Source organism: Odocoileus virginianus, chromosome 17 (assembly GCF_023699985.2).
Source record: "Odocoileus virginianus isolate 20LAN1187 ecotype Illinois chromosome 17, Ovbor_1.2, whole genome shotgun sequence".
Lineage (NCBI taxonomy): Eukaryota > Metazoa > Chordata > Mammalia > Artiodactyla > Cervidae > Odocoileus > Odocoileus virginianus.
This window is the reverse complement of record NC_069690.1, coordinates 52164931-52186264: the sequence shown is the minus strand read 5'-3', so window position 1 is coordinate 52186264 and position 21334 is coordinate 52164931. Positions and strand designations below refer to the sequence as shown.

The 21334-nt window shown below is 51.8% G+C and overlaps 1 protein-coding gene and 1 long non-coding RNA gene across 2 annotated transcripts in view; one reads left to right on the top strand and one right to left on the bottom strand.

The window, feature by feature from the left end:
- The first annotated feature begins 1341 nt into the window (after positions 1–1341).
- Positions 1342–4622, top strand: LOC139039183 (uncharacterized). The gene is made up of 2 exons (XR_011492464.1): positions 1342–1765; positions 1939–4622. It is a non-coding gene; the product is annotated as an uncharacterized lncRNA (long non-coding RNA).
- A 5-nt stretch (positions 4623–4627) lies between these two features.
- Positions 4628–21334, bottom strand: part of MXRA7 (matrix remodeling associated 7) — a 32253-nt gene continuing 15546 nt past the window's right edge. Inside the window, exons 2-4 of the mRNA XM_070479915.1 lie at positions 19019–19082; positions 13918–14014; positions 4628–5977 (exon numbers count right to left, since the gene is read on the bottom strand). Coding sequence (XP_070336016.1) covers positions 5863–5977; positions 13918–14014; positions 19019–19082 — 276 coding nt within the window. The 3' untranslated portion in view covers positions 4628–5862. The remainder of the gene's footprint in view (positions 5978–13917; positions 14015–19018; positions 19083–21334) is intronic.

Genomic DNA, 21334 nt, shown 5'->3' with positions numbered 1-21334 from the left:
AGAATACTGGAATGGGTTGCCATTTCCTTCTCCAGGGGATCCTCTCCACCCAGGGATCAAACTCGAGTCTTCTGCATTGCAGGCAGATTCAGATTCTTTACCTCTGAGTCAAAAAGAAAGCCCCATAAATTCACCTACTTGGGACATTTCATAGAAACCGGATGATGCAATATGTGGGGTTTCTTTTTTTGCTGCACTGGATCTTTGTTACAGGGCATGGGCTTCTTCTAGTTGTGGCGCTCAGGTTTAATTGCCCTGTGGCATGTGAGATTTTAGTTCCCCAATCAGGGATGGAACAGGCATTCCCCTGCATGGGAAGGCAGATTCTTAACCACTGGACCACCAGGGAAGTCCCAAAGTGTGTTTTTCTTGCATCTGACTTTTCTCATTTAGCATTAAAGCTTCTGGGTTCATCCATGCTGTAGCAAGTAACTACCTCATTCCTTTTTATCACTGAATAATATTCCATTATTTTGATTTACCACATTTTACTTGTCCATACATCAGTTGATGGATGTTTGGATTGTTTCCACATTTTAGCCCTCATAAATAATGTTTCCATGAACATTCATTTATAAGTTTTTGTATGGACATATCTTTTGTTTTTCTCCAACTTTATTGAGATATGATTGACATATAAAAGTGTGTAAGTTTAAGAAGTATGATGCGTTGATTTAATACATGTATATATTGCAAAATTATTTCCACTTCCATCATGTCACGTAATTTTCCACCTCATCACATCACATAATTGCTGTTTCTTTTTCTGTGGTGAGTGTAAGTGTATGTTTTCATGTCACTCAGGTATATATGTAGAATTGTGAAGTCACATGGCAATTCTTTGTTTAATACTGGGTGGAACTGCCACTGTTTTCCAAAGTAGCTGTATCATTTTACATTCCCATCAAGAGTGTGGGGCAGGAGACTTCCCTGGCAGACTCTGCACTTCCACTGCAGGGGATGTGGGTTTAATCCCTGGTCAGGGAACTAAAGTTTAAAAAGAAAAAAAAAAAAAAAAGTATGTGGCAATTCCAATTTTCCCACATCTTCACCAACACTTGTTATTGTCTTTTTAAATTATGGTCATTTTAGTGGTCCTGAAGTGATGTCTCTTGTGGTTTTGATTTACATATCATTTGCATGTTGAACATCTTTTCATGTGCTCATTGGCCGTTTGTATATTTTCTTTGCAGAAAAGTCTATCAAGATCCTTTGCTCATTTTTAAAAATTGGATCATCAATCTTTTTTGAATCCTGTTTTCTTCTGTAGGAGAATGTTATTTCCTTCACAGAGTTATGAAGATTCGTGAGAGAACACTGGCAAGGCACATAGTTTTCGGCATTCAGCAAGTGTTCTGAAAAGTTAGGGAACCTCTCTCTCACCTTGCCTCTCAGCTAGGCATTTTGCATTACATCGCCTAGCGTAGCGTTTGTGCTTGAAGCCAGACTCAATAAATGTCTGAGAGGGAAAATGTGCCAATTCACATCACTCAATATTCAGATCTGAATCCTATGTGTTTTGACTCCCTTGCTCTCATTTCCGCCATTAAACCTTTTCTTCCTGGAACAATTTTGTTAATTTTATTCCCCTTGCCAGCTGCTTCCTCTCCTAAAACTGAACTTGCAGCATCATTGACGCTAATTACAAGGGAACCAAAGACACCACCTCGCACAGTTCTGAAGTGAGTGTGATCAACCTTTGAAGAAGCTAAATAACTGACAGCCTGTCAATTTAACCTGTCCCCTGTTGGAGCGCTCACAAAAGGTAATTCAGGCACCTAAAGAGGTGAGGGGGGAAAAAAAGAAATTTATAAAGAAATCCTGATTGCAGACTGAGGATTACTTAAACCTGATTGCAGGCTGAGGATTACTTAACAGTTCAGTAACCTCTGATGACTCGGCATGCTCTGGAGCATGGGTCTCTTATTCATTTTGTAGAGGACCCGGGCGCCATCAGGCCCAAAGATTCGATGTCGGTGGAACCTCCTCTTGTGCTGTGGAGCCTCCAGTGGGCCGGACTTGAGTGTCAGAATGGAAACAATTTGACCATTCATTCAGGGAGGCTGAGTCCAACTTGATCTCACACTGAACTCAGAGCTTGCTTTGGTAAACCTCCGCTTAAGCGCCTGGGGCATAATGTGAAAGGGCGGGCATAATGTGAAAGGGCGAGCACAGATGAAAGAAGGTGTGACCCATTTCACTTTGCCCTTTCTGAAGGTCAGCCTAATATCAGATACCTGGGTGAGAATATATGGGTGTGTCGAGTTGCCTGATCGGAGGATTTGTTGGATTTTGCCCAAACACCGAGGGAGGTTAAAGGGTGTGTTGGATTCAGAGGCAGGACCGTGGCCTGGGAGTCCAGGGCAGGCTTGGAGAGTCGCTGGGGTGCAGGGACCCGCTCGAATTCACCTTCGTATCATGGGTCTAACACGGTGGTCGGCTTGCTCACTTGCCGGAGCCTGGCCTCAGGAGGGAACTGGAAAGCGGCCCCAGGCGGGACATGTCGCCAGGTCGCACCCCTGAGCGTCAGGGAACTCGGTGAGGGGACGGATCTTCTGACTTGAGCCCAGTGGGCGCGGCCACCGAGAGGCGCTGGACTACAAGTTAGCCCTGTGGGCGCACACTCTGCGGAGACCCGGTCCCCGAACCCGCCCCGGGCTGCCTTCGCCGCCGAGGAGCAAGGCAAGTCCTCGCGCGGGCGGGATGTGCCAGCCTGCGCGCCTTATTGGACAAAGGCTCTTGTCAATCACTGAGGAAACCCGACGGGGTGCGACCGGATTTACCGCACTTCCCGCGTCAGAGGGAGGCGGGGAGCGACGGGAGGGCGCAGTACCCAATGGCAATCAAGGGCTCCGCCTTTCGTCATAGATTAGCAGGTGCTTGAGCCACTGAGGCACCGCAAGGGATATTGGCCCTGGAAAGTGATTGGTCCAATCTGCGGGCGTGTGGTTCCTCAGAGTATATAATGTAGGCGATTAAGTGACCGGATGAAATTGTGCCGCAGGAACACGTGAGCATCTGAATGGACGTACAAACTTTTTCATAATAAGAAAAATGCAAATTAAAATTTTACTGAGCTAACATTCTGACCTATGAGATTGGCAGAAGTCCAAAATTCAGCAAGGTTCTCTGTTAGGGACAATGCAATGGCCCTGATGGAATCTAATTTTCTTCCTCCAGACGCTTATGGTTGTTTCCTTTTGCTTTCAGCTTGCAGAGAAGGCTATGTGTTTGTTGCACTGACTCCCAGAAACTTCTAAGAACAAGTTCTGATTCTGCAAGTACATTTTCCCAAAGGGGCTTCAATTTTCCTGATCTATAGCAATGTTGATATCTGGTAGGACATATGGGTGTCAATTGAAAATGGGTTTAAGTGGACCCTTCTGGCCACTGGTGTCCCAGTGAAGCAGATGAAGTGACAGAAATCATATAAGCAGAAGCCAGGTCTTATCTGGAAATGGCATCAAAGTCACCCAATGATGGTAGCAAGCCTGCAGTGCTTCTGTGGAGCATCAGAGGTACAGAACCTGGGCAACAGAACCACCACCCAGGAGTGTCACGTATGCTGGGCACTCAGACACTGGCTTCCAAGTCACCATCAGGTGACAGAGTGATCCTGTCTATCTGTACCCTACCCCTTTCTCACAGAGCCCCAGTGAGGTTCAGTGACCCGCTCCACTGCATGACTATGTGCTTAGGGGACGCTGGTCCCAGCCCCAGGCATCTCAGCCAACCATGGTGGTCCCGTCTCCTTGCTAGTGATTGATGAGGGAATGGACACATGACATTCTGGCCAGTTGGTGCACCTGATTCAGGTGCCTTACTCCTTACTCCTAGAGACACAAGCAAGAAATGTACCTTTTCCTGCTTCTGAACGTGACATCTGAACTCCTGCAGCCGTCTTGCAACCATGAGGAGAGCTGGTCTGTGACAAAAGCCCACAGTGCAAGGAAGTCCAAGCTAAGAGAGTTATAGCTTGGGCCCTGACTCTTCCGGACCTGAAGCCATTCTGCTTTTGGACTCCTCTCATGCCCTGGTTCTCCTCTTGTTTAAGATAACTGAGTCGGACTTTTCAGTTCTTTGCAGTTGGAATATCTTAGCTGAACCAAGTGTAGACAATTTCCTTCAATGTACTTTTTCTGTAGTCATAAGAATTTTGACTCAAGTGCCCACAAGTCATTTGTTTGTTTGATAAAATGAGAGAAGGGCTGGAAGAAGGAGGCGAGGAAAGAGACATAAAGTGGCTACATGGCAGTGCAAGTTCTGCTGACATGCATTTAGGGCGGGAGGGAAGGTAGAAAACAACCTGGTTGTGGGGGCGGGGGGGTCCCTGGGACACGAGAGAGGAAACAAACAATACTTAAATCATAACATTTTAAAATAGCAGTGACACAAAAGATAAAAATAATATTTTAAAAAAGAAAAAAATACTGACATTTGGATATAACAACAAACACAGAGAGCAAACCCTCCTGTTGTGAACTGTCAGCAAAGAAGCTAAAGCAATTACTGTGACAGATGGGGGAAGGGGTCTGGGAAAAACTCTAAAAAGCACGAGAGGGGGAAGGAAAGTTCACTGTGTTCCCCGCGATAATGATTAAATTGAAGTTGGTAAAACGCCACTTGCTGCTTTTACTTTCATGTGTTTAGTTTTATTTCAGCAAATAAAAAATATTTTCAAGAACTTTCTTAGGTTATCCCTTTAGCGTTCCCTCCTTAACTCAGTTGGCTATGGGTTTTTCAGCCAGTGGGGTGATCAGAAGCAGCATCTGGACAGCATGAAAGAACCGCTGTTATTGTCATCACTGTGCATTCACTGACTCACAGAACTTTATTGATGCACTAAGGTGGTCCAGACACTCTTCATGAGGTCATTTTGGCATTTTTATTGAATGCTAACTGGTGAGGTTTTCTTTTCCTGCATGTGCACCTGGCTTCTCCAAAGGTCTTGATTTTTATTTGTTTGTTTATGGCTGTACCTCGCAGCTTGCAGGATCTTAGTTCCCTGACCAGGGATTAAACCCACATCCTCGGCAGTAAAAGCACCAGTTCTTAACCACTGGACCAGCAGGGAATTCTCCTCCATAGGACTTTAATGTCTCTAAAGGTAGAGACTGTGCTGCGTATTTTATTTCTATTGACAGTGTCTAGCACAGGTCTAGGTGTGTGATGAGCCCTCACAGAAATCTTAATTACATATAAAGTAAGTGTCATGGTTAAATAAGAGATACTATTAGAGGGCCCCAACTCTGATATCGTTGCTTTGTTCCAGGATGGAAGGTGAGTCTTTGAATCAGACTTTTTTACTTTTTTAGAGATGCTCCCCTATGGCTTGCTCCCATACAGTGACAGAAGCTTCCAGAAAGTCTTCCAAGGCAGAGGAAGGTGTAGTGTTAATAGGCTTGATACTCGGGCAGCGGGACCTGATACTCTTCCTCCTTACAGCATCCCTGAATCTTTTCCACACTGTGTGCTGGGTTGGGGGGGCCGGCAGGGTGGGGAGCTGAGGCTTCGAGCCAGCCCTTCTGGGCAGCTGCTTGCCTAGGATCTAATTTGGATCAGATGACAGTTTCAAAGGGGAACCCATGTCACAGCTGGGCCCTCCCCAGCAAACAGAAGCCAAAGGATCAGGGACGTTTTTTTCTCCTTTGAGGACAACTATCCTGACTCCTGTAACATGATATCTAAACTGCAAGATCTGAGAAACTCTGTATATGCTACATCTCTACATCTATGTACATAAGATAAAGGGAAGCCTACAAAAGTCTGAGAATAGCAAGGGCGTGGGTCCCAGGTGGGGGCAGAGTTGTGGCCCAGCTGTCGCAACCCAGCTGTCACGGCGTCCTGCCAGGCGGAGGCGGCCTACATGTCGTAGAGCCGGAGCTGCTCCTGCACATCACCATCGGACATCTCGCCAAACGTCTCCTTGTTGTCCTTCATGAGCTTGAAGATGGCAGCCAGCTGTTCCTTCTGAACTCTGTCAAGAAGAAAGGATAAAGAGGAAAAAGATGCTCCCAAGCCAGGGAGAGACAGAGGCTTATGCATCCCATAGAGTCAGAATAAGGAAATGAAACAAAGACAAAACCCGCTCTTAACACAGGAGCTCTTTTGGTCTTAAAAAAAAAAAAAGGAAAGAGCCTTCTACTAACTGGGGTTCTAAGTCTTGGGGTCTGCCCTGGAGATCTGGGGACCCCAGGTTATCACTGAGGTTATGTCACTGCACTTCCCCATGGGCCTCCCTTTAATGTTGACTGCCCATCTCCTGGGGGGGGGGCCACAAGGAAGGAGAGGTGTTCCACAGGTGACTGGAGAGCCTGAGAAGAGACATGTTAGAACAGCCTTTGTTTAGCAGGGGTCCCCCGCCTCCGGGATCTGATGGTCTGAGGTGGGGCTGATGTAATAATAACAGAAGTCAAGTGCACAATAAATGCAATGTGCTTGAACAGCTCTGAACCCACTTCCTCCCACCCCCGGCCCTGGGCCGTGGGAAAACTGTCTTCCGTGAGACCAGTTCCTGGTGCCCAAAAGGTTGGGGGCCGCTAGGTTAGACAGCTGAGCCAAAAGTGGAGGAAGGTACAACACAACTGGCTGGGAAACAGGGGAGCATACAGATGTGTGCACAGCGTGCTTGGCCCAGGGGCAAGTGGGGGTGTGGGTCTCACTGCCCAGAGGAAGGGGCGCCTTTTTCCAGGGGCTCTGCCCCTCCTACCAGGGAGCAGGGCTGGCTGGAGGTCAGTTTTATGTCCACTGCACCTAGGCTGGGGGGCCGGGGGCTGGGAGTGATGTTCTGTCATCTCTGTGAAGCTGGGCCCCGTCATCTGACCAGCACAGGATGCCTCCCAACAGCGCAAGCATGAAAGGGTGGGGAGACGGCCGGCGGCCGCGGCTGCTTTCTCCTCGGTTCTGCGCTGCTGTGCTGTGCTGTCTGCCTGGCTCAGCCCTGCATGCTGGCACGGGCTCACCGCGCCGGTTTCAGGCTTCTGGGATTCCTCCCTCCACACTGTACCGGCAGATCGGCACGGGCCACCTTCAGAGGATGTCAAGCAAACAGCAGGTCTGCTCTGGTCCCTGCAGACCCACCAGGAGGCAGGGCCTCAGCACAGCCTCTGGGAACCCCGGCTTTGCAGGGCACAGCACTGCCCAGCTGGCACCTCTATCCTGCCTAGAGGGGGCTCCCAATCCATGTCTGGTCTTAGACTTGTCCTAACATATTCTTTCTGCAATAACCCCCTATCTCCAAACAGCAAGTCGTTGGTTTTCTGACTAGAGCAGCAGCTAAAAGCTGAAATACTGAAGTCCCACATCCAAGCCTCTCTCACTCACCCTAGAGAAGTTATTTCTACAATCTGCTTTCCTATCCAGAGGAGAAGGAACCTGTGGGAAGTCCGCGGTACCCTACTGCCTGAAGAAAGGAATACAATGGGTCAAGAGGCTGTGAGTTGAGCTCCTTGGATGGAATCCAGATGTACAAGTGGGCACTCCCCAAAGGAACACAAACCCTCCCATGTGTCTCTAGGATGTTGTACTTTGCTGGAGAGAAACAGGCACCAATTGAGAGAGAGCGAGCTCGAATTTTTATGGGTTCAAAAAGATATTTTTGAAAGACAAAGCAAAACGGAAATAAACACGCAGTAATCAAGACCATCTACTCAAAGTTTATTGGACCAAAGGCTGAATACAGAAATCCAAGCCATAAGGAGTACATGAGGTTTGGTGCCTGCAAGCCACATTCAGAAAGTGTCCAGACAAACTTCATAACCTGGAGAGAGTCACCTATTTTCTTCAATCAGACACTGGCCTGGACAATGACACCTCTTACTACCGCTGTGTGGGGCAGGGGCCGCTCACGAGAGCACATCTGCTATTTGTTACATGGTTCTGTGTGGCTCTTCCTTTGTTCCCTATTCTGTCCTAAACCCATGAACCTGAAGTACTAGACCTGGAGGAGAAGGTCCCTGGGAATGTAACATGCCCTGGAAACTGACATTGAACATTTCCCAGCCTTGCATTAGATAAAAAAAGAAATTTTCCTATAAACTTAGTGCTTTAAAAAATGTTTTAACCAATAAATCTAAAAACTGCAGATTAGTTTGGTATAGTATAAATATCGTCCAATATAAAATTCCAAGAAATGGATCTGGGACCCCATCTGATGATCTGGTGAAGTTCTAACTCATCTATGAAACCGAGGAAAAGGCAGAACTGATACATCTATTTTAAGCGAACACTATCTTTATTGCTTCTGCTAAAGTGAAGGTGAAGATGCAGCTGAGCTGGTAAGAACATGGTGAAAAGGCCTCTTGGCAACAAGAGGGCTGGATCCAAGCCTGCTCTAAGTGGAGGGTAAGGGCCAGAGGAAATCAACAGCTGGTTCTGGTGCTTTGCTGCCCACGCATCAACCATCGTCTCCCTCACCCCCCAATCCAGCCAGCTAAAGACAGAGGGGAAGCGGGCCCTAAGGGGGAGCAGGGCAGTCGACCCCCCTGAGCACCCAGTGGGCCCAGGCAGCACCCCATCATGTGTCCATCACACCTCAATGTCTCTCTTGTTTGGCTTCGGTGATGAAAAGCAGAAGGGCTGGGATGAAACTATACTGATTTTAAAATGATGGCATTGGTGACACTGGTAATATCTCAGGTGTAAAGGGCGTGTGGACAACAGGAACACTGAGTGACAAGGAAAATAAAAGTCCAGGAAAATCCTTCAGCTAAACAAAGCAATCCACGCAGACAGGGAGGAACGCTTCTGCAAGGGATCACCCCAGGCACTGTGGACCCTCCCAGCCAAGGAAAGTCCTGGAGGGGGGTCGACTCCTGGCAGATTTATGTAGGAAAATGCACCCCAGGAGCCCACTCGCTCCTCTCTGGGGCTTCCACTGTATCGCTCAAGTTTTAAGATGCCAAAAGGAAAAGCCTTTAGGAGGAGCCTAAGGATAACTTCATTATTCCTCGGTTCTGTAAAGAGAAATAAGGGGAAAAGATCATTGATTTCACTCATACCATCCTACTGCGGGAAAAGAAGGGGGGAAATATGGTGAGGAAGGGAGACGTTTGGAATTGCAGAAGCCAGCCCAGACGCTAGGATTCAGACCCCAGGGGAGTTTGCCTCTTGTCACCTGCAGCAGGATGGCCCACTAACCAAAGCCAGCCTGAGACCCTCTGCCAGACCTACCGGGAAGAGGGTCAGGCCCCATGTGTGGGTAGTTAGGCCAAAAGGTCCCACTTGTAGGTCAGTAGGCAGATCGAATCCTTCATGTATGTATTTAGTTCAGGTCCCACAAATGGGCAGTTAAGCAGTACCAAAGAGGGTCCCAAGTGTGGGGGACCGAGCAGGTTGGGGTCCCACACATGGGTAGTTAGGCAGGGAGGGTCCTCAATTAGGCAGTAGGGCAGATAGGGGCCCACGGGTTGGTAGTTTCGCAGCCAAGTTTCCACTTGTAGGTAGTCGGTCAGGGTAGACCTTCAGTTAGATAATTGGGCAGGCCAGGGCCCACACACTGATAGTTGAGCAGGTCAAGGGCCCAGTTGTAGGTAGTTGGCAGACTGGGACCCACACGTGGGTAATTAGGCAGGTTAGAGCCCTCACTTGAGTAGCTGGGCAGGTCGGGTCCCTTTGTGGGTAGCTGAGCGAGTTGGGGTCCACGTGTAGGTAGCTGGGCAGCTTGGGTGCTACCCGTGGGTAACTGAGCAGGTAGGGGTTGCTCACACTGGTAGCTGAGCAGGACAGGCCCTCATTCAGGTAACTGTACAGGTTGGGTCCTATAGGCAGGAGCTGGGCAGGTCGAGTTGCACAAGTAGATAGTTAGGCAGGGCAGGTCCCACTTGCAGAGTGTTGGCAGTGAGTGTCAGACTTTCGTTGGTCAGGTAGGGTCCCTCACTTAGATATTTGGGGGGTTCAGGTGCCCATGTGGGTAGTTGAGTAGGTTGAAGCCCACTTGTAGGTAGTTGGCAGGGAGGGTCCCACACTGGGTATTTGCGCAGTTTGGATCTCACATGTAGGCGGTTGAGCAGGTTGGGTCCTCAATTAGGTAGCTGGGCAGATTGGGGCTCACTTGTTTAACAGGGAGGGTCCCTTAGCAGGTAGTTGGCAGGGAGGGTCCCCCAAGTGTCAGTGAGCAGGGCAGCCATATGTAGGTGGGTGGGCTGAGGCCTCACCTATATTTAGTTAGGCAGGTCAGACTGCGAGGGTCAGATTCTTGGCTTTGTGCCGTTCTAACCTGGTCCTCTCACCAAAGATTATTTCCTGTCCCTGCTAGGTGGGTTTTGTTCCTTCTGGGGACAGTGGCTTCTAATCACATGTACTCCCCAGATGAGGCAAATGGCGTGTGCACATTTTCTAAAGGACAAGTCGAGCACTCCTTTACCCAGGTGAGCGCTGAGGGAGCCCTGGGGGAATCCAACTTTATCCCTCTGGCGCCCTCATGTGGATATGAGCCAGCACGTGTTTCTAGAAATTCATGCTGGTGGATGATTCACAGACACGTCAGGAGGTAGAGAACAGAAGATCCATTCACCCTTGCCAGTTATGCATTTCAAAACATCATCCACTAGAGTGGTGTCCACTTCCAAAAGGGTCAGGCCAGTCCTGGGGACATTCAGAATGAAGTGGGTGCTTAAGTCCCGGGTCCTGATTATCAGAGCCAGCTGGTCTACCTAATGGGTTCCAATTTTCCCTGGTCCGGAAGAAGGGAAGAAGGGAAGAAGGGATGGTGTACAAAAAAAGAGTGTCCAATGGTCCCTTTTTTTCTTTTTTTGCTGCCAAGCTAGAAGCCAGTCAAGCTCGCCAGTTTCACTAGCCTGGGGTGAGTGGCGGTGTCTTGCTGTGGGGAGCAGTCACAACCTGCAAGTCCCCCATCCCAGCCACGTTCTGAGGCTGCCTGTGGCACCTCCCAGAAGAGCTGTGGGGGGCCCCAGACTACTCTGTTGGTCGGCTTAGTGAATTTAAAGTCAAGAATTTGCAGCATGGGCTTTTAACCCGTTTGCCACGTGATGGGGACCCTGAATGCCAGGAAAGGAATTAGAAACAAGCAGAGTTTGGTTGACTAGAATTTGACAGTCAAAGAAGAGCACACACTTTTCACTGGCCTGTGGTTTTGGTGGTTTGACGGTATTTTTCACCCTGACAATCCCAAGGCAGTTTTCTGAACCTAACCAGGACCAGAGCTGTCTCACTCCCATCAGCTCTACTGGTCCCCAGGGGATCTACCTCGCTGTAGATGGAAAGACAAAGCCACACTTGCCAGCCTCTGCAACCCCAAGCATCACCATGCGAGGACCATGCGAGAAGGGTGGGCGTCATGGGGCCCCGTGCAGTGCTGAGTGGGCTGACCACGTGCAGGGACCACGTGCAGCTGACCACGTGCAGGGAGACAGCAAGCAGACCCCACAGGCAGACGTGTGGGGCAGCCCCGGGAGCATGCTGGGAGGGGCGGTAATGAAAATGAACATGAACTCCAGCCCTGTCCTGGGAGGACCGTGTTCACGGGCCACTAAGTCCCCCAGTCCCTCCTTCTCAGTTTGGGCAGGGCTGTGATAACCAAGCCTGCAGGTGAGGAGGTGAGAAACCTTCACCCCAACAGCAGCACTCGGGCAGTCTCCACTCCCACAGAACAGCACTTATCTGGAGAGCCCCAAAGATCCAGCCGGCAAAGAACCACACCCCCCCCGCACCGCCCCCCGGCCAACACAGAGTCTGCTCTCTGGACACCATGGAGGAAGGACTTTCCTTCTTTCTGCCCGACGTCCCAGCTTTGAACCCAGAGACGGTGGCAACCCCAGCCTGATCCTGCCATCCAGTCAGGCTAACTGGCCTTTCCCTTTCTAATGGTCCCTCACATCTGCAGCAGACACAGAATAAGGCTGGGGTTCTGGCCACAGCCTCTGCCCACAGGGGCCTTCGTGGGACCCACAGGCACGTCAAGCCCCCTCCATCCTTAACGCTGGGCTGCACACCTTTTCTGGGAAGGGCCAGGTTCCGACTCTTTTAGGCTTTATGGGCCCCATGGTCCCTCTGACACTGCTCAGTTCAGCCCCTGCAGTGCAAAAGCTGCCACAGACCACAGAAAAGCAAATGAATGCAGCTGGGTTCCAATCACACTGGATTTACAAAAACAGGGCCGTAGTCCTCTGCCAACCCTTGCTCTGATCATAACCACCCGCCTGACCCACAACTTGGCACAGGGTTTCTGCTGGGCACTGTTCTTTCTTTTGTTGTTGTTCAGTCGCTAAGAGGTGCCCAACTCTTTGTGACTCCGTGGACTGCAGCACATCAGGCTTCCCTGTCCTTCACTGTCTCCCAGAGTTTGCTCAAACTCATGTCCATTGAGTCAGTGATGCCATCTAATCATCTCATCCTCTGTCGCCCCCTTCTCCCTTTGCCCTCAATCTTTTCCAGTATCAGGGTCTTTTCCAATGAGTCGGTTCTTTGTATCAGGTGGCCAAAGTATTGGAGCTTTCTTAGGGTAGGACTAAGGCTGCAGGGGTGAACACCACGTTGTCGGGAGGACAGTTTCCTCCCAGGCTCACAAGGGGGCGCTGGTCCTCCAAGCAGCTGGTTCATTAGGTCCAGGAGGGACTTGGGCCTCCAAGAATCCCTGGGCCGTGGGAAAGGGGCCTCCTGGCCCAGGAGCCCTGAGCTAGATGAGAATGAGCCGGCCCGGGTGCACAGAAATGAGTTAATCGGTTATGAAGGCGGCGGAGGAGGAGAGATTTAGATCACAGTCGTGATGGGGACAGTCACAGACAGGATGAAGGAGGCACCACTAATCTAAGAAGTCAATCTCCTTACCAAAAGGATTTGCAAGAATATTTGTGGCTCAGGACCTAAGGAACTTGCTACAGGGAAGTGAGGTCAGAAGTCAGCTCAATCCTGAAATATAAAGGCAGCAAACCGGGTCACACCCAGAGGCCGCGGCGCGTGGGCACCGAGGAGTGGGGGGATACCTCCCCCAGGCCGGGCTCACCCTGCCACCCCTCCACCCCTGGGTGAAGAGCCTTCCGGGCCAGGTTTGGAAGGATTGGCGGCAGCTCCAGGAGGGGAACGGGCTTCTCGTGGGCAGAGCCTTCTGACTCCTGAGTGATGCTGGGTGGGTTGGAAATAATAGAATCTAGACCCTGGAATAACAGAGCCTCCATTCCTGACCCTAGAATCCAGCTTGCGGCAGCCAGTGGGGAGTGATCGCCCAGCCCCTCCGGGTTACTGGGCTCAGGAAACACGCCCCCATTTGTTAATAGAGATGTGTGCCTGCACCAAAAGGACCCCAGGCCACAGGCTGGTCTGTGTCAGACCACCGGTTCTTCCCCTGACCCGTCCCCGCTGTCCCGCTGCCCCTTAGGAGGGAAGCCCATGGGTCAGCGTGGGTGTCCGGCCGGCGACGGGCGGGGGAAGAACCCAGTTCTAAAAATGAGTTGCTGCCTCAGAGCTCCATGGAGCAGAACAGATAAAAAAGGACTGCTGGCCCGGTGCTGGGGAGAGGGTGGGGATGGGGGAAGCTGGAGGGTGCTGGCGGGGTAGGGCGGGGGCGCTTGGCTGCCAGGCGGATGAGCAGAAAGAATCGTGCTCTGTCCTGAAGTGATGGATTGGTTTTGTCATGAACTCTGCGTGTACCGTGAACAGCCGGATCTGCTCCAGGCTCTTCCCAAGCATCTCGCTTTCCCCTTTTCGGGGGGGGGGGGGCGGGGGGGGGGAGGCGGAGGGCAAGAAAGGGCTCGGCCGCCCTCCCTCCTCCGTGTCACCCGCTCCTCCAGAGTTTCCCAAGGGTACTGTTGGGGGAAATGGAGCCAGGACAGAGGGAAAAAAACCCTAAAACGGAAATAGGGCAGTGGGGGCGTGGCTTGCGGGAGGCCCGCCTCCTCTCCCCGCTACAACAAAGGGGGCTCCCAGAGTGGCACCCGAACCCGGAAAGCTCGGGCGGCCTACCTCTGTTCCTCCTCCAGCTCCTCCTTGGTCATCATCTTCTTGTACTGGTTTCCCCGCAGCTTCCCAGGGCTGTATTTGAAGGAGAAGGCCTCACCCCCTGCAGAGACGACACCCGGGAGAGCCGGTTAGCCTGCCGGGCTCTCTGGTAAATTTAGTCCCCTTTCCCTTCCTTTGTTTCCAAAGAAACACGTGGGCCAGAGAGGGCTCCCCGCTTGGAAGAGGGGCAGGCGGGGCCCCACGCCCACCCCAGGCCTGCCTCTGGAAGGATCTCCCCACATCCCTTCCACTCAGGAACCCTTTTTAGGAACCTGAACCGGGGATGAGGCAGCCAGAATGAAACCTGCACACACACACACACACACACACACACACACACACACACACACACACACACACACACACCAGCGCCCCCAGGCCATTTGGTTCCATCCATTCTCCCAAGGGGCCTGCCAATGCAGGAGACGCTGGTTTCATCCCTGGGTTGGGAAGATCCCCTGGAGGAGGGCATGGCAACCCACTCCAGTATTCTTGCCTGGAGAATCCCATGGACAGAGGAGCCTAGCGGGCTAACAACCCACGGGGTCGCAGAGCTGGTCACGACTGCAGCGACTTGGCCAGCACACAGGCATTCTCCCAAGACCGGGCTGGGCCTCCGAGCTGCCTGTCGGCCCCTCTTCCTCAAGGGCTCTGGCCAAACAGCTTTCCCCAGGGCTTTTCTCCCCCCGTCCTGATCCTCCCTCCCCAGTGCTGCTGTGCTCATTACACGGTCAGACAGAGGGCACTTATCTCTGGGAAGCAGGCTGTGCCCGGGCGCTGCGTTCCCTGCCTCTCCCTGGGTCCCAGGTAACAAGGACCTGCAACAGGGACCGGCGACCCTCCTGCCGAGGTCCCGGGTCTTCTGGGCTTCAGGGTGCCCACCCTGCCCTCTAGGAGTGTCATGTCAGCAGGCCCCTTCTATGCCCCTCCTCCAACCGGTGATTAAAAATCTAAAAAAAAACAAAAAACGCATCCAGCCCACAATGGGACAAGGGATGATGTGGGCTTGTCCATGGCGTGTTTAAATAGGTCATTAAAACCAGTACTTGGGGGACCTCCCTGGTGGTCCAGTGGCTAAGACTCTGAGCTCCCAATGCAGAGGGGCCTGTGTTCAATCCCTGGTCATGGAACTAGATCCCACATGCTGCAACTAAGGCCTGGCACCACCAAATAAATATATATTATATATTATATATATATATACACAATATATATATTTTGGGTTTCCCTGGTGGCTCCGAAGAATCCACCTGCAATGTGGGAGACCTGGGTTGGAGACCTGGGTTTGATCCCTGGGTTGGGAAGATCCCCTGGAGAAGGGAACAGCTACCCACTCCAGTACTCTTGCCTGGAGAATTCCATGAACTGTATTCCACGGACTGTATAGTCCATGGGGTCGCAAAGAGTTGGACACGACTGAACGACTTTCATTTTCATATATATTTTAAAGTACTTATTACTGAATGGGTGTTCCCAGGCTTGCCAAACCCAGAGCAGCCTTCCTAAGACCTTGTAGCTGCTTTGGAATGTACAGAAGGGCAGTTCTAGAGGCCTGGGAGGGTGTACCAGGGGGTCTGGGCAGAGAAAAACAGGCATGTGTGATGTGGGGAGAAGGCTGCAGGGCAGAAAAGGAAAGAGCTGTGAGCATTCTCCTGGCCAAGTGTCCAGTGGAGAGCATTCCCTTGGGAAGCAGTGCCCTTACATGGTCCTTCAGCTCAGCAGGTGAGGGGCAGACAGCCTCCGGCCAGCCTGGGGGACCGAGGCTGAACAGCTTGTCTTATCTAATTTCCGTTAATGTATAAAGAATTGAGTATGGGAAATGCAGAGACCAGCAAATCGCCTTCCCACACAGATGTCTTCTTTTTCAGTTCTGTTCTATGTCCTCAAATGTCAGGGATCTCAAACACCTCCACATCCTGCCCTGGGGCCACCCAGACGGTCTCCAGCTGGCGGTTGTCCCCAGTGATCAGACAGGCTGGCCTGGGCTCCAGGCAGGAAAGGGCTGCAGCCTCTGAGCCTCGCGTTCTCTCTGGGCCAAAGGAAGAAGGTTCTGGATGCAAATTCAGAACCCGGGGGTTGTCGTGGGGGTGGTGTTTGCTCTCACCACAACTTCGCAGGAGAATCTGGCCCCCAGGGCTGAGCACTCCCCTCACCCCACGTCTGGACAGGGATTAATTTGCTCTTCATTCATTCAGCAAATATTGATATTCAGTGAGCACTCTGCTTGGTGCTGGGGGCTTAGCAGGGAAGAAAGGATAGAGCGGGCAAAGATGAGTAATCAGAATCGCAGAGTTTGCAGTTGGTCCTGAGAGCTCTTCAGCAAAGGACAGTGGGAGGGGAGAGGAAGGTGGGCAGGGCGCTGCTTGGAAGTTTAATGGCAGGGGTACGGCTGTCAGGGAGGGCTTTTCAGGTGAAGCTGCAGGTCTGGGGAGACGGATCTAGCAAAGCAAGGAAGCCCGTGAGGCCGGGTGGCAGGAACTAGGGGACAGGGGGACATGGGATGAGCAGCCGAGGCGCCAGGGGGGGCCTTATTATATTTCTGTTAAGGTATAAAGAATTGAGTATGGGAAACGCAGAGACCAGCTGAATATTTTTTGCTCTTCACTCTGCACTTGGCTCTTCATTCATTCTGCAGTACTTGATGAGTGAATGAAGAGCACATTCTTCCTCTTGGAGAGCTGGGGCTGGGGCTTGGTGCTGAGACCGGATGGGCTGGCCCCTCTCCCTGGAGACCCCGCTCCCATCAGCTGCTCTCCCCTCAGGCTGATGAGCCAAGGGCCCGCAGCATTGGGAGCTTCCAACAGCTCAGGGCTTGGACTGTGACATCCGGGGATCTGGGAGCCAAGCTGAGCAATTCGGGGCCATCGTTTGAGGGGCCAGGGGTCTTTGGTGGTCAGGAAGAACCTGCCAAGGGGCAGAATCACATGGAGCTAGTATCAGAACGAGCTCGTGGCCATGCTGGCTTCTGGACCTCAGGAAGGGGCAACGGACAAAGAAAACTGATTAACCTCAACGTCAAGGTCATAATGTTGCTATGTTTTAGAAACATAAAGCAGAAAAATGCTGCCAGCTGGGTACTGCTGAAGGTTTCAATCGGTGGGGCGGGTCTGATGATGCTTCTCCCGAGCTGGAGAGAACAAACCACTTGAAAAGGCTTTCGCTTAATCCCATATGGTGACCGAGGGACACACAGCCACATCCAAGGCGGCTAGACCAGGGAGGGGTTCAACGTGAGAGCCCCCCGGGGAGGGGGACTTCCTCGTGCCTTGCCGTCTTCTGTGAATCCGCCCAGTCACTTAGGGAAGGCGCCTTGGCAAACACTAATTAATTAGCAAGCGGAACTGCTCACTGCAGAGGGCCTGGGGGCCTCTCCTGTGCACTTCTGACAGCTGGGGCCCTACACCTCTCCTGCCTCGGCCTCCAGAGGGCTGCCGGGAGACGGCCTGGGGGACGGGCAAGGTCCAGGAGCAGCAGTCGAATGGGGGGGAGGGCCCCGGCAACCCTGCACACGGCTGGGTGTGGGGCGGAATGTCTGACAGTGTTCCAGAAGAGGGGTCTGTGGAGCCTCCCCTTGTCCTGGCCCCCCGGGGCCGCCAGCAGTCTCGGCTTTTGCCTTCTGCATTCCCAAATCACTAATAGGATCCAATGACGTGGCAGGGACAGGACAGCAGCGGAAGGGGAGCCCCCAGCAAGGGGCTGATGTCCACCCCCACCCAAGCCCCATCCCCCGAAGCCTTCTGCCCCACCCCCTTCCTCTAAAGCGGTCTGGATAGAAACCCAAGGCCCTTTGCTGCTGGGCCTCCTCGTGGGGGAAGCCTCCTCACACCCTCCTCCCCCAGCCCCAGCCCAACCCTGGCTGCCTGGCCCACACCACCAGCCCCGGTTACTGCATTCCTGCAGCCCTCTCTTTCTGGGGCCCCTGCCAGCTGTTGACTTAAAAATCACAACAGTCCCCCTTTTAAAAAATCTTGAAATATTTCAAATGTACACCAAAGTACAACAAGTAATAAGTCCTCCGGGTACATGCCATATAGATTTGACCAGTGCTGACATTTTGCTATTTTTGCTTCAGCTTCTTCTTCCTTTTCTCTTTAAATAAAGAAATAAAACATGACAGATCCAGCAGACGCCCCACCCTGTGTTGGGTCCCATCTGTCTGGGGCGCTGGTCCCTGTGGGTGCCCAGAGCAAACACATTGTTTCCACCCAGTTAAGTCTGAATTGGTCCATTTCCTCGAGGCTCCCAGTCACCCCGTGTCTCCTCCCCCAGCCACCTTGGATCCGATGGCCACAGAGGTCTGGCTGATCAGCTAGAGCTGCTTGGAAATCAGACGTTTCCTCTCCGGGGAACTTTAACCTGCAGAATCCAAGAGGCGGCCCTGAAAGTAACTTTAGTCTCTGTAAAATAGGTCCGAGGTATTTGAGAGAAACATGAAATGCACAAACTGAGGATGAGAAGGGAGTTAGGCACCGCAGGAAACAGAAGGTCAGTGATGGGCCATCTGTATTTGCAGACAACTCATATTGTATAGATGGGCTTCCCAGGTAGTGCTAGTGGTAAAGAACCTGCCTGCCAATGCAGGAGACATAAAAGACTCGGGTTTGATCCCTGGGTCAGGAAGATCCCCTGGAGGAGGGCATGGCAACCCACTCCAGTATTCTTGCCTGGTGAATCCCATGGACAGAGGAGCCTGGTGGGCTACAGTCCATAGGGTCACAAAGAGTCAGACACGACTGAAGTAACTCAGCGTCCATGCATGCATACTGTATAGATAGAAAAGCGATGGCCAAAAGAGCAAAGCGGATGGGCAGGGAGATGGGTGCGAAGGCGGGGGTCAGAGAGGAGATGGCTCCGACCTCAGTGTTCTCCAGATTGCATCAGCCCCAACTTCTCAGTCCTTCTCCCCCTTCTCTCCCCCTCCACCATCCAGTCCCCTTCATCCTGCCACTTGAATCCTCATCTGGGGAATCCAATGGACCACGGCAAAGCCCAGCCCCCACAGCCAGAGGCGATAATGCCGACCTCCGGGGCAGCAATGTGCAGCCTGGAGGCCGGTCCCACTCACCGTCTTCTTCCTCAGGCCCTGCCTGCGGTGGGCCCTCCTCACCGTCCAGCTCCTGCTCCTCTTCCTGCAAGACAAGGAGAAGGGTCAGTGCCCAGGCACCGGGTTTACTCTTTGATACCAGACCATCTGACCTGCCTCTTGAGAAACCTGTATACAGGTCAGGAAGCAACAGTTAGAACTGGACATGGAACAACAGACTGGTTCCAAATAGGAAAAGGAGTACATCAAGGCTGTATATTGTCACCCTGCTTATTTAACTCACATGCAGAGTACATCATGAGAAAAGCTAGGCTGGAAGTAGCACAAGCTGGAACCAAGATTGTCAGGAGAAATATCAATAACCTCAGATATGCAGATGACACCACCCTTATGGCAGAAAGTGAAGAAGAACTAAAGAGCCTCTTGATGAAAGTGAAAGAGGAGAGTGAAAAAGTTGGCTTAAAACTCAACATTCAGAACACTAAGACCATGGCATCTGGTCCCATCATTTCATGGGAAATAGATGGGGAAACAGTGGAAACAGTCGCTGACTTTATTTTTCTGGGCTCCAAAATCACTGTGGATGGTAATTGCAGCCATGAAATGAAAAGACGCTTGCTCCTTGGAAGGAAAGTTATGATCAACCTAGACAGCATATTAAAAAGCAGAGAAATTGCTTTGTCAACAAAGGTCCAAAAAAAAAAAACAAAGGTCCATCTAGTCAAGGCTATGGTTTTTCCAGTAGTCATGTATGAATGTGAGAGTTGGACTAGAAAGAATTGATGCTTTTGAACTGTGGTGTTGGAGAAGATTCTTGAGAGTCCCTTGGACTGCAAGGCGATCCAAGCAGTCCATCCTAAAGGAAATCAGTCCTGGGTGTTCATTGGAAGGACTGATGCTGAAGCTGAAACTCCAATATTTTGGCCACCTGATATGGAGAGCTGACTCATTTGAAAAGACCCTGATGGTGGGAAAGCCTGGGGGGCAGGAGGGGAAGGGGACGACAGAGGATAAGATGGTTGGATGACATCACTGACACAATGGACATGGGTTTGGGTGGACTCCAGGAGTTGGTGATGGACAGGGAGGCCTGGCATGCTGCGGTTCATGGGGTCGCAAAGAGACGGACACAACTGAGCGACTGAAATGAACTGAACCGAACTGACCGTCATTCAGTGTTTGACCCCTCGGTCAAAGCAACCTGACCCCTGGATCTGTTGTTAGGAGAGATGTGTGGCAGTGATGGACAGGACATCTCAGGGAGAGGCAGGGGCCGCCCAGGGACAGCCTGATCACACACAGCACCCACACTGTCCTTTGAGCATCATTGGGAGGTCCTTCCTGAGAAGGGGCCACGGTCAACAGCAGGTGGAAACAGGGACGTCAGTGTGAGTGCCAGTTGTCCGAGATGATGGGGGGAGACTCTAGGCCAAGGACCTGTGTTTTTGACCTTGACACTTTGGCTCCTTTACCTTTTCCAAGTGGGTCAAGTGGTGGGTGCCACTTTGATAAGTGGACTGGGCAACTCCCACCTCCCACTATAGTGAGTAGAACAAAAGGCACGTGGGACTTCCCTGCTGGTCCAGTGGTTAAGCATCCACCTTCCAATGCAGGGGATGCCGGTTCAATCCCTGGTCCGGGAACTAAGATCCCACATGCTGCAGAACAACTAAGCTTGGACGTTCTGAAGCTGGTGTGCCAAAACTAGAGAGAAGTCCCTGTGTGCCACAACTAGAGAAAGCCCACATGCCACAACAAAGAGCCAGTGCAGCCAAAAAAAAAAAAAAAAACCAACCAAACAAAACCCAAAAACGGCAAGAGAGGAAAGCTGGTGGGGTCTCTGGAGTCCAGGCCTTGCCGAACATCACAGAGCAGCCCTTTTTGCGCTCACAGTCTCCATCTCTGCTTCCTCCAACCTCTTCTCCGTCCCTGACCATTTCAGATCACATTTTCCCAAAATTGGAACTCCACTTCCCTCAGCCCAGTTCTCTCCCATGGACGCACGGACAAAATAAACAGCAGGCTGGAAGGAATGTCCCGGGATGGCCTTGGTGGAGAGGAAGGAGTGACTTCAACTTGCAGGAATGTTGGAGGATGAGAGGGAGGTGGTGGAGCTGAGGGACTGAAGGGCGCGGCGAGGGGACTGAGTAAGCCCAGCGGCAGACAGGGCAGAGCCGGCAGGTGTAGGAGAGGAGAGCCAGACGTGAACGGCGGCCCCACAGGGGACGAGGCAGCACAGCTGATAAACCAGACCCAGGCCTTCAGGCTCTGAGCCCTGGGGGTCCAGTGGTCCGCCGCCTCTGCAAACTGGGCAGGCAGGCTCCCCGACAAATCAGA